Raw genomic sequence first — 12,951 nt, 5'->3', positions numbered from 1 at the left:
TATAGGCCGGGTGTTATACAGAACTAGATTGGGTTGGGATATCTGGTCGGCATGGACAAGTTGGAAGAAAGGATCTGTTTCCGTGCTGTACATCTTTGACTCTGCCTGATAAAACTTGAAATTGTGCCACTAGTTAAATATTTCAGGGATGTCTCAGGAGACCAGGGAACCTCTGACTCGGGAAAATAGATTGAGCCACAAAGATAAAACAGTCATTGAGGCAGTCTAAGTCAAGAAGTTTTGAGATTGCTTCCAAAACTAGATCCTCAAAAGAATCGTTACTGGTTCCTAACTCGATTCTAACATAAATTTAGGACTCTTATAACATTTGGGGCAGAGGTGATCTGTAAAAGAGGGACAGATTGCATCTGAACTGGAGGGTAACAAATATCCTGTCAGGGAGGTTTGCTAGTGCTACTTCAGAGGATTTAAACTAGAGTGGAAAGGGAATGGGAACCAGAGCAGCAGATCAGCTAGTGATGGGATTGAGGGGAAGATGGTTGTTACGACCAGTAAATCAGAAAGAAAAGACAGGCAGACACAGGTAAATAAACACAATGGTGCTATTGGGCTAAAGTGTGTTTATTTCAATGCAAGGAGTATTAAATGTGAGGCAGATGAGCTTCGGGCCTGGATCAGTACATGGGACTATGATGTTCTGGCCATTACACAGATTTGGCTGAGAGAGATATAGGACTGGCTGTTGAACGTTCTAGGGTTTTTATTGTTTTAGATGAAATAGAGAGAAAGCTAAAGGAGGTGGAGGAATTGCATTAGTAATCGGGGGGTATGTTCCACTCAGAGAAGACATGCTGGAGGGCTCATCCACTGCGGCAATATGGGTAGAACTCAAAAATAAGTTGGGTGCAATCACTCTGATTGCGTTATATTATAGGCCTCCCAGCAGCCACTGAGAGATTGAGGAACAAATATGTGGGTAGATTATGGAAAGATGCAACAACAACAGAGTTGTTACAGTAGCTGACTTTAACTTTCCCAGTATTGACTGGGACTCCCTTAGAGCTAAGTGCGAATTTAAGTGCATCCAAGAGAGTTTCTTGAAACAGTATGTGGATAGTATAACTAGAGGAGGTGCCATACTGTATCTTGTATTGGCTAATGAGACTAGCCAGGTGACTGACCTTTGTGGGAGAGCATTTTGGGTAACAGTGATCACAACTCCTTAAGGTTTTTAAGATAGCTATGAACAGGGATAAGTCAGGATCTTGCGGGAAGAGCTGAAAATGTGTTGCTGGAAAAGCGCAGCAGGTCAGGCAGCATCCAGGGAACAGGAGAATCGACGTTTCGGGCATAAGCCCTTCTTCAGGAATATTCCCACATTCCTGAAGAAGGGCTTATGCCCGAAACGTCGATTCTCCTGTTCCCTGGATGCTGCCTGACCTGCTGCGCTTTTCCAGCAACACATTTTCAGCTCTGATCTCCAGCATCTGCAGTCCTCACTTTCTCCTCTTGCGGGAAGATACGAGATTGGGGAAGGGCAAATAACATCAGCATTAGGCAGGAAGGTAAGGAGTATTAATTGGGAGCAGCCGTTATCAGACAAGTCCAAATTTGACATGTGGGACTTGTTCAAAGATCTGGAGAGAGTTCAAGATCAGCATATTCCCATAAGGAGGAAGGATAACAAGGTAAGGGATCCTTGGTTAATGAGGGAAGTTGTGAATTTAGTCAAAAAGGAAAAAGAAGCAAATATAAAGTTTAGGAAGCTAAAATCAGACAGGGCCCATGTGGAATATAATGAAAACAGGAAAGTACTCAAGCAAGAAATTAGGAGAGCAAGAAGGGGCCATGAAATGACCTTGGCCAATAGGGTTAAAGAGAATCCCGAGGCATTCTGTAGATACATTACAAACAAGATGATAACTAGGGAGAAGGTAAAGAAGATTCCAAGATAAAGAAGGGAACTTATGTTTGGAGGCAGAGAATGTTGTGAGATCATAAATGAGTAGTTTGTGTCAGTATTCACCCAGGCAGAGGATATGGAAGATAATGAGATTCAGCAGAAACTGAAACACTTGATCAGCGGATCCAGACACTCTATACAATCAACACAGGAATTCTTGGACATCATCAGAAATATACACATAGACAGTATGGCTTTGTGCAGGGCAGATCATGCCTTACTAACTTGATAGAATTTTTCAAGGAGGTGACGAAGGTGATCAATAAGGGTAGAGCAGTGAATGTTGCTTACGTGGATTTTGGTAAGGCTTTCAACAAGGTCCCTAATGGTAGACTCATTCAGAAGATTAAGGTGCATGGGATCCACAGTGGCTTGGCCGCATTCAGAACTGATTTGCCCAAAGATGACAGAGGGTAGTGGTTTTTCTGGCTGGAGGTCTATGAATAGTGGTGTTACTCCAAGATCTATACTTCTGCTGTTTGCGATACATACCAATGACTTCGATAAAAATGTAAATGGGTGGGTCAGTAAGTTTTGCAGACGATGCAAAGATCAGTGGAGTTGTGGATAGCTTAGAAGGTTGTCAAAGGATACAACGGGATATAGATCATTTGCAGATGTGAGTGGAGAAATGGCAGGTGGAGTTTAATCCAGGTAAGTGTGAAGTGCGGCACTTTGGAAGATCAAATGTCAAGAAAAAACATAGAGTTAAATGGCAGGACCCTGAACAGCATTGATGTACAGAAGGATCTTGGGGTTCAGGTTCCTAGTTCCCTGGAAGTAGCCAAGCAGGTAGATAGGGTGATAAAGAAGGCTTATAGCATGCTTGCCTTCATTTATTGGGGAATTTAGTACAAGAGTCAGGATGTCATGTTGCATCTTTATCAGACTTTGGTTATGCCACACTTAGAGTACTGTGCTCAATTCTGGTTGCCATATTACAGGAAGGATGTGGAGGCGTTGGAGAATGTGCAGAAGAGGTTTACCAGGATGCTGCCTGGATTAGAGAGCTATAAGGAAGGCTAGAAAAACTCGTGTTGTTTTCTCTTGAGCAGCAGAGGCTGAGGGGAGGCTTGATAGACGTCTATAATATTATCAGATGCGTAGATAGGGTGGATGGTCAGATCCTTTTCCCAGAGGTAAAATGTCTAATACTAAGGGGCATGCATTTAAGGTTAGAGGGGGAGAGTTCAAAGGAGACATGAGGGGCCGGTTTTTTTTTTAGAGAGTGGTAGGTGTCTGGAACTTTACTGCTCGGAGTAGTGATGGAGGCAGATACAATAGAGGGATTTAAGGGACCACTAGGTAAGCATGTGAATATATCTTGAGAGTTCTTATACTCCACAACCACCTGATGAAGGAGCAATACTCCAAAAGCTTAGTGCTTCCAAATAAACCTGTTGGACTATAACCTGATGTTGTGTGATTTTTAACTTTGTACACCCCAGTCCAACACCGGCATCTCCAAATCACGAAAATGCAAGGTATGGAGGGATATGAACCAAGGGCAGACAGGAAGGGATTTGTTTCATTTGGCGTCATGGTCGGCACAAAATCGTGGGCCGAAGGGCCCGTTCCTGTACAGTACAGTTCCATTTATAACATGATGCAAGTGCAGATTCCCATAATGTCAAATCAATCTAGTATCTTTGCTTTTATTTTTCATTAGAAGGAATGTTAGTGCTGCTGGAGTCTGGAAACTATTCTTGCACAACCTTTAGCAACCTCACATTAAATTTGTTGTGGTAGTCTCAAAGCAGTCTTTTTGAGGGACACAACTTTACTTTGAGTTTGTCAGTGCCTTTATGTGACCTTTGTAAAGATGGCAGGAGGTGTTTCCTGGACACACGAGAAGCTGTGTACTACAGGAAAAGCTCTTCAATAGTTTGGAAGAGTGTGCATGTACCAGATTTCATTGCAAGCAAAAAAGGAATGGTAATGAATCCTATACTGATGACAATATCACAATGTGGAAAGGAACTATAGAGAGCTGACTAGGGAATGAGATGGGTGATTCCTAGTCACATTTAAGGAGTCGATAATTGGTGAAGAAATTACCTGTGGGAATATCTTTTTGTAGCTAAGGAGCTGCTAATTGACAAGACTGTTACTTCAGTGATAGCTACAAACCTGGAAAACAAAGTGACAACTAGCACATTGCAAGTAGTAAATTAAGGATAAATGCAAAGATATGATCTACCTTGCAGTATCCTGGAGCCTGGAAGCTGTCCCTGCACAGCCTTCTAGTACCCCAGATTAAATTTGATAGATTTGTTGCGGTAGTCACTAGAGGTCTCTTTGAGGGAAGAAAATGGGCATCCAGCAACTTTATTTTGAGTTTGTCAGTGAATCTCCAAAGTAATAGCCGTTACCAATGTTTTACATAGTAAGAGTAAAGATGCAAGGCAATATAGTTTGTGCACTTTCTCTTTAAGTGCAGGACGTGAGTTAACATTTTAGTACTGACTGGTCAGAGGTGCAATCTTTAGGGTGTGACATTAAACTGAGACGCTATCTGCCATCTTGGGTGGATGCAAAAAGATCTTTTGCCACTATTTTAAAAACTGGCAAAGGAATATTTACAATGGTTTATCCTGCAATAAATGTAATTATGTCAAAATTGAGCAGTTTTAATGAAATAAATCGGAAGGTCTATTTTCACCACATGATTAATGACTAATAACTGAGGGTAAATCATCAGTGTGGGAAAGGTTACAAGACCGGACTCCTTCGGAGTGCTGGCAGAAGGAGTTTACTAACAGAAATAATAGTGAAGGCAGCATCAACAAAGCTTTAAAATTTGTGGAAGAGAAATTTGAAAGGATGTGTTTGAAGTGTGTTTATTTTATGAGGCTCATGATCACAGTTGGCTAATATATGGAGTTGACAATTTATAGCAGTTTTCTTATTGTTTGTTGGGCTTTTTTAAGCAGCAGTTTAGATTTGGTCTATTAGTTATTTAGACAAAGAAAGCTTTATTGTGGTGGACAGAATAGAGTGTTCAGTTCATCCAGAGATCGATGTCATTAAGAGTTCTTAACGCCTGGCGGAGTCATCCATGACAGTAATATTGGAGAGTGGAACCAGACAAAATGCAATCCCAGTCCTCAACAGCAATTCAGGCTGAAGTTGTAATATCAGCAACTATGATGGTGGATGAGGGCTATCGAGTAGGGAGATCCCCAGGCATCAAGGCTTCCTTGCCATTGGAACTGGATCTACTTTCAGTCAAGGACCATGTTGTCTGTAAATATGTAGCAGCATTCCAAAAGTTAAGATGTTCTGCACAATTCATCCTCCCATACCTCAGTGGATGATGACACTGTTAGTGATTGAATCATCATGGTCTGCATTCAAAGGAAGTATAAACCCCTGAGAAGTGAGAGTGCTTGGGAGAAGCAGAAGTGATTGTTTTGAAATAGTAGAGCACTCGCCCCTGATCTTGTGCAGTCTTTGGTTGGTAACAGCCTTTGCTCTTCCCTCAGGCTGTTGCAGAAAATGGTGGCTTCTTACCCTCGATCTTCTTGCTCCTCATATCTCCTCAGCTATCCCTGTTGATATGCCTTATTTTGGAAGGTTGGAAATCTATGCTGCGTCAGTCACCTAAAGGATGGCACAGTGGCTCAGTGGTTAGCACTGCTGCCTCACAGCACCAGGGTCCCAGGTTCGATTCCAGCCTCGGGTGACTGTGTGGAGTTTGCACATTCACCCAGTGTCTGCACGGATTTCCTTCCACAATCCATAGGTGTGCAGGTCAGGTGAATTGGCCGTGCTAAATTGCTCATAATGTTAGGTGCATTAGTGAGAGGGAAATGGGACTGGGTGGTTTACTCTTCGACGGGTTGGTGTGGACTTGTTGGGCCGAAGGGCCTGTTTCCACACTGTAGGGAATCTAATCTAAACCCTCTTAGCCATTGTCATGGGTAGCTACTCATGAGATCAGGCTGACCATTGTCCCTTTGCCCACCTGCATTCAAAGGTTAGTTTTCACTCTTTCGAAGGCCAAAACCTCCTTATTTGCCTAAACATTGGATTTATAATAGGATAGTATGATGGCTGATAAATCTTTTGTTACTTATACAAGGCTAGTTACTACTGTAACACCAGTTAAGTGAAGTCTCATGCTACACAGAAAATATTAAATACAGTTTTAAAGGGGACCCCAGTTTCCAATAGGTGTTATGCTTATGGTATTTTCTAAACAACAGATGAGAGGAAATAAATCAGAGGGATAATCAAGCTATTCAGACCAAAACAAGGCATACTTTATGGTGATCTTACACAACATTGTTTTAACATTCCAAAAGGGAGACATTTAGTTTAATATGAATGTGATGAAGATCATAACGAGCAAATGTTAGAATATGTCCAATGTCATGCAAATCCATAGATATTAGAGTCCTGAAAGGTTTTGCTGAGAAAAAGGATTTGTGTCTCATTCATCAGGGCAAGTGCAAGAATACCAAATCTCAAGGGGAACAATAATTCACACTGCATGAGAAACAGCACTGATTTGTTGGCAAGTGGACTGTGTTCAATGCATTGACTCAACAGAGTATACTTGCCACCCAGTCATGCAGTATACTTTGCTTTTCCCTTTGTATTGCAGTCATCAGGACTGACTTAAGAGTTTCAACAGTACTCAAGTTCTATACTACCATGAAAAGTTCATCCCACAGGCGACTGACTGTGTGGAGTTTGCGCATTCTCCCCGTGTCTGGATGGGTTGCTCTTCGGTGGGTCGGTGTGGACTTGTTGGGCCGAAGGGCCTGTTTCCACACTGTAAGTAATCTAATTTAATAATCTTATATTAAGTAAATATTTTTATAATTGAGCAGATAGGAGCCATTTTCAAAACCTGTACATTTCCTACTTACAGAAGATAAATATTCTTTGAATATTCATTGTTGTCATAAGCATAAGTTGCAGTTAAATCTCTATTATTTTACTTCATGGATTTCCATTTATTTTATAAGTTCATTGACCTTGTTAGTCAACAGACAGGGAATATTGTTGAAACTCACTCTGTTGCTGCTAGCCTTACTCAGAACATGACGAAAGAAATCCAGAGCTAGTATCTCTTACCACCTCACACTGCAGTGACATAAAGGAGCTTGAATCCTTATTGCACTTTCCATAATTGCATAGGTTTGCAAAGCCTTGCTGGCCAATAAAACACTCCTGAATTGAAATCTCGGTTGTAACATAGAGAAATGTGCTCATTTCCATGCAGCCAAGGCCTCTCAAACAGTACTGAAACAGTTTAGGTGGTGTGTTTAAGTGATGAATATTGATCAGGACGTGGGGAGAACCATTTTGCTGTTCAGATAGTACTATAGGTTTGTATAATGTCCAAAGCTACTTCGTTTAACATCCCATCTGAAAGACAAGATCCCAATGACAGTATCGAGCAATTCAGTACTGTATTTAAATACCAGATAAATTAGTTGTTTTAGAATAGATCTGATTGTATAATGGTAACATCCCTACCTCTGTGCCAGAAGTTCTGGGTTTTAGTACCATTTCTGGATTTGATGTTCGCAAAATGTGCATTCATAAAGTGGCCCGAGTGTCGGCCTATAAATCCTATCAATACAGCTGATGACAAGAGGTATGAGTAGAAAGGTTTCTTGGACAGACATCCTACAGAAACCAATGGCAAACCACTGTTAGGTTTGCCAAACATAACCATGAACAACCCAATGGAAGTCCGTGGTCACTAATGCTCTCATAGAGCTGGTACCTGAAAAGAGAAAATATAATCTGGAATTGCCTTCAAGATCCTCACCTCTGAGTCAGAGCTATCTCTGTGCCATAGCTGCCATCTTAAACATGTTTAACTATCTAAATCTAGATATTGCCACGAGTGGATTGACTCTTGCAAATGAACTCGGGATATTAATTTATTGACATGATTAGGAGATAGCCAGTCAAATTTGTCAAAATACAGTCAAAGCTGATCAAGGACCCTGAATTCAGTTCTTTTTGTAAAACTGGACTGCACATTTTTCAGTTTGCTAAAAAGTTATTCTTGCTCAGCAACAAATGTTAAAACAGCAAAACAGAAATTGCTGGAGTAATGCAGCAGCTCTGGCAGCATCTGTCCAATGATCCTTCATCAGAACTGTGCTGTTCTGAAGCATTAGCTCAACATGTTAACTCTGTGCTCTCTCCACAGATACTGCCAGACCTGCTGAGTTTCTCCAGCAATTTCTGTTTTAGCATCTGCAATTCTTTGTTTTATTTTGACTTTTAAACAGCATTGCAGTAACTCAAAAGTAAAGATATAAAAAAATGAGTTTTTGAAAGCAATATTTAAGGTCTGTAAGTAGAACATAGAAGAATACAGCGCAGTACAGGCCCTTCGGCCCTCGATGTTGCGCCGATCCAAGCCCACCTAACCTACACTAGCCCACTATCCTCCATATGCCTATCCAATGCCCACTTAAATGCCCATAATGAGGGAGAGTCCACCACTGCTACTGGCAGGGCATTCCATGAACTCACGACTCGCTGAGTAAAGAACCTATCCCTAACATCTGTCCTATACCTACCACCCCTTAATTTAAAGCTATGCCCCCTTGTAATAGCTGACTCCATACGTGGAAAAAGATTCTCACTGTCGACCTTATCTAAACCCCTAATTATCTTGTAGACTATTAACATAGCATTCATTACGAGTGCTATTTCAGTTAAAATCCTAACTTAGGTGTACTCTTCTTTTGATTAATAATAAGTTGTAATTTTTTTTCAGTCCCTGCCACAAACTCATTACAGTAGACAGCCCAGATAACATAGACTTTGGCTTTAAGCTCAAAGAAAAATAGACCTATTGCCAGTTTCCAATTGTGTATGCAACTGGAAAAGAAAGATTTACTATGTGCACATGTCTGAAAATATCGTTGTGAATTTGTAACTTGTAGTTTCTTACTCTTAAACTATTGAGCTAGTTTGATAAGTTTGCAACTTATTTGTCTCATTCCCGAATATATGGGTCCGGGTCTCTTGCTCTCATCAGAAGTTCATTGATCTAGTGTATGAAATATTCTTAAATGGAAATCTGGAGATCTATTTGTTTTCTCTTCCTTCCAATTTCTCAGGAGACAATAGTGTCAATATTGCCTGGTACAAAACAACAAGCTGTTTAAACTTTAACTTGGACGAAAAGATGCATTGTCATATGGTAGAAACAGCAACAAAAAGCTGGACTATGAAATATGGAGGGATGTGTTCATTTCTGGCAATCAAACTTTCGGAAAGGTGTTAAGAGCTTGGAGAGGGTATAAGAGATTTGTTGGAAAGGTTTTCATGGATGAGACCCTTCAGTTGTATGGGGAGATTGGAGAAGTTGAGGTTCTCTTTCATAAAGCTGAGAAGGTTCATGGGAAATTTGATGAAGCTGTTTAAAAATGTTGTTTCAGAAGAATAAAAGACTCTGTTTCTTAAGACAGGAGAGTCAGTAATCAGAGATCCCTGAAGCATCAGAGGCTTAGAGGTGAGCTTAGCGGTTTATAAAGTCATCATGAGGAGCATGGATAGGGTAAATAGAAAAGGTCTTTTCCCAGGGGTGAGGGAATCCAAAACTGGAGGGCATAGGTTTAGGGTGAGAGGGGAAAGATATAAAAGGGACCTAAGGGGCAACTTTCCACACAGAGGGTGGGACCTATGTTGAGTTAGTTGCCAGACGAAGTGGTGGAAGATGATACAATTACAACATTTTTAAAAAGGTATCTGGATGGGTACATGAATAAGAAGGGTTTAGAGGGATATGGACCAAATGCTGGCAAATTGGACTAGATTAATTTAGGGTATCTGGTCGGCATGGACAAGTTGGACTGAAGGGTCTGTTTCCGTACTGTATATCTCTATAACTCTACGACACCATTTTAAAATGAGACTTGAGAGAATTTTTTGTAAACACAGCTGGTTGTTGTGACCTGAAATGCACTGCCTGAAAGCAGTTCAATAGACATCTCCAAAAGAGACTTGGATCAGAATTTGTAGAGGGGGAAAAAAAGTCATACAGCCAAATCTTTGTGCATCATTCCCTAAGCAAGTCCTTAACATTTTCATGTGTTGACAGCCCTGCCAACCTTGTGTTAGGAAGTATGTCAATTACTGGACTCTAATTTTACCTTTCTACTTCATGCGACATCATTAAATGGTTCATTAGATCAATGTGGGTGTAGAGAAACCTTTGTGATGAAATCTAGTGTCAAAAACAGCAGGTTATATTTACTTAGAAAATGTTCCATGGCATTTTACCCAGAGGACTGGTAATGTAGAAGAGGTTGTAGAGGTATGATGGGGCCAAGCATTGAAGATCAGAATTTTACACTTGATATAGGAAACCAGCATTGGTCAGTGAGGATCAGATATATCAGAATTTCTAGACAGCACCCTGCAGAAGCCAATAGCAAGCCCCTATTGGATTTGTTAAGCATAATCATGGACCAACCGAATGACAGTCTGCGGTCACTAATGCTCTCTTAGAGCTGGTACCTGAAGAGAGAAAGGGGCATAATCTGGAATGGCCCTCAAGATCATCACCTCTGAGTCAGAATCGAGAGTGGGTTTTAGGACAGGTCAGATTCAGAAGCAATTAAGAGGATAAGAGACTGGCAAAGAGGGTCTTGGAGAACTTGAGCTGAGGTGTGTCCTACCAGCCACTCAGTGATCTATCACTAATTTTTGTAGACTTTTAAGCACTATTATAATATTTTTGTATCTTTTCTTCCAACCAGTTACAGCCAGAAACTTCCTTTGCATCAATCTGGTTTGAATTTAAACTCTGGTCCCTACCAACACTTATTTCAATAATGAGACTGTTATTTGTCGATGTCATTGGTTTCTTGTCAGCATTGGTGAAAGATTAGTAGGGTAAAGTTCCAATGGGTGCTTTAGTTTCCCCTGAGTACAAACACTTAGAGTTCTTAAGTTCCTGATTAGATGTTGAAAACCACACCAAATAATCACTCACTAAAATAATGCCCTAGAGTTAACCACAGCTTTATTCTATCCCTTAATAAATGTGTGCTAATGCATTACTTCATCTACAGTAAATGTCCAGGTCATTAAGTACTGTATTACATTTTGTCTCCAGACAGTGTCGATCTTAGAACAGCGCTTGACGATGACTGAAGACAAACTCCAGGAGTGTCTAGGCAATCAACAGACTGTGCAACAAGTAACGTCATCTTAGTTAATGAAAAAAGACTGATTTTTTTTGGAGTTTGGATTTTCTACATTTATTCTTTGGTCATACTGCATCATTGGTCATTGATTGGACATTGTGTTAAATGGGAAGAATCAACAATTAGTTCTTCAAGTAAAAAGGTACAACATATTGCACTCCGATGTAATTGGATTCTGGCACTGAAATGGTAAAATTGCTGCTACCAAACTTCCCCACATCTACTTTGTGTGTATGAGACATGTCTATTCCATTTTCTTTTGCATATACTCTTTTACAATTGACTATTTCACACACCATTCAAGTGGAATAAATTGGACATCTGAGCATTTTTCTATCATGAACATTCTCCTTTGTGTAATGTGGACTAATTCCTTCATATATCATATGATGTGTACAATTCTGTCTGCACTCTGAGGCACATAATCAGGGTGGTGGCTAAAGTTATACTGAATGTGGATTATCTTTCATGTGACTCTGTAACTACTTAAAACTGTCGCTTTGAATTTGCATTGATTCCAAATTCAGATTGACTTGAGTTCACTGCCATAAGGTGGTACTTCCTCTATGTAACACATGCTTTTTAATGTAACTTTTTATAATAATAAAACTCTATCCATTAAATTTGAGGATGCAAAATTTTTAAAGAAAAATATTTTCAACTTGTATTTGAATTATCGTGACATTGTTAATTGGTCCATACTAATCAGCTGTGGCTTAATGGCAGTATTCTCATTGGCTTCTAGTATCCCAGTTGCTTGATTATGGGATTTAGTGACATCAACTGACACTCCTTTGAGGAAGCTTTATTTTGTTTGTAGTTAGGTCTTAAACGTATTTATAGCTTTAGTGCAACCTGCACAGAGACATCTGTTTCCCTGGAGTAATCAGGAACCTCTTAATATTTTCCCTAGAATGTTAGAAATGTTAGAACTTGCACCATAATTAATTTAAGGAGTGATATTTTAAGACAGGACCCAATTCAAAGGCAAAATACTGTACTTGCTGGAAATCTGAAGCATCAACACAAAAGTTAGGTGACTTGGCCATGCTAAATTGCCCATTGTATTAGGTGCATTAGTCAGGGGTAAATATAGGATAGGGGAATGGGTCTGTGTGGGTTACTCTTTGGAGGGTCAGTGTGGACTTGTTGGGCCAAATGGCCTGTTTCCATACTGTAGGGAATCTAATCTAAAATACTGGAAACAGCTGGCAAGCCAAGTTTCATCTGTAGAAAGAGAAACTGAGTTAATGTTTCAAGTCTGACTTTTCAGGTGTAGCAGGTTTTATGGAAGTACAGAGCAAAAAGGGTTTTTTGGGTGTAATGGAAGTGTGGACAAGGCTGTCGCAGAGATGACAGTTGTGAAGGTGTATTCTGCGGGTGTTATGTCAATCCATAATGACAATTAACACCAGCAACAACCCTTAAATTATTAAAGTGTAAATAAAAACAAAGTGACTTCAGATACTGGAAATCTAAAACAAAATTCATGTGCTCAAATAGTGAATATATCTGGTCATATTCATGGTGACAATGAGTTAATATTTTTTAGTGGACCCTTCATCACAGCTGTTTTAACACATTCTGGTGGTTAACTGCAAAAAAACACAACTGTCTTCAAAAAAAAAGTTATCGTGACATTTTGACACATTTCTATTGATAAATTGCCACACAAATGCAAGCACTATTTTCAATGAGTCAATGAGGAGGACTTGCGCTTTAATGATAAGCCCTCTGGAGAAATTATTTTTCTGTTTCTAGTTTTTGATTAAGCATTGCAAGAAAGTGACTAAAGGTTTCCTGTTTACTGACCCCCTGATAAATGTCAAACAG

The 12,951-nt window shown here is 40.0% G+C and overlaps 1 protein-coding gene across 3 annotated transcripts in view; it reads left to right on the top strand.

The window, feature by feature from the left end:
• poc1b (POC1 centriolar protein B) overlaps positions 1–11,741 on the top strand; it is a 119,751-nt gene extending 108,010 nt beyond the window's left edge. For all 3 annotated transcript variants that reach the window (XM_087997050.1, XM_043709916.2, XM_043709913.2), the window contains one exon: positions 11,028–11,741. In XM_087997050.1, coding sequence (XP_087853176.1) covers positions 11,028–11,126 — 99 coding nt within the window. In that variant the 3' untranslated portion in view covers positions 11,127–11,741. The remainder of the gene's footprint in view (positions 1–11,027) is intronic.
• Positions 11,742–12,951: the final 1,210 nt, after the last annotated feature.

This window comes from Chiloscyllium plagiosum, unplaced genomic scaffold (genome assembly GCF_037043375.1).
Source record: "Chiloscyllium plagiosum isolate Xiang-an unplaced genomic scaffold, Cpla_swu_hap1 HiC_scaffold_19, whole genome shotgun sequence".
In the NCBI taxonomy this organism is placed as follows: domain Eukaryota; kingdom Metazoa; phylum Chordata; class Chondrichthyes; order Orectolobiformes; family Hemiscylliidae; genus Chiloscyllium; species Chiloscyllium plagiosum.
The sequence above is the reverse complement of the archived record's forward strand: the minus strand, read 5'-3'. Positions and strand labels throughout refer to the sequence as shown.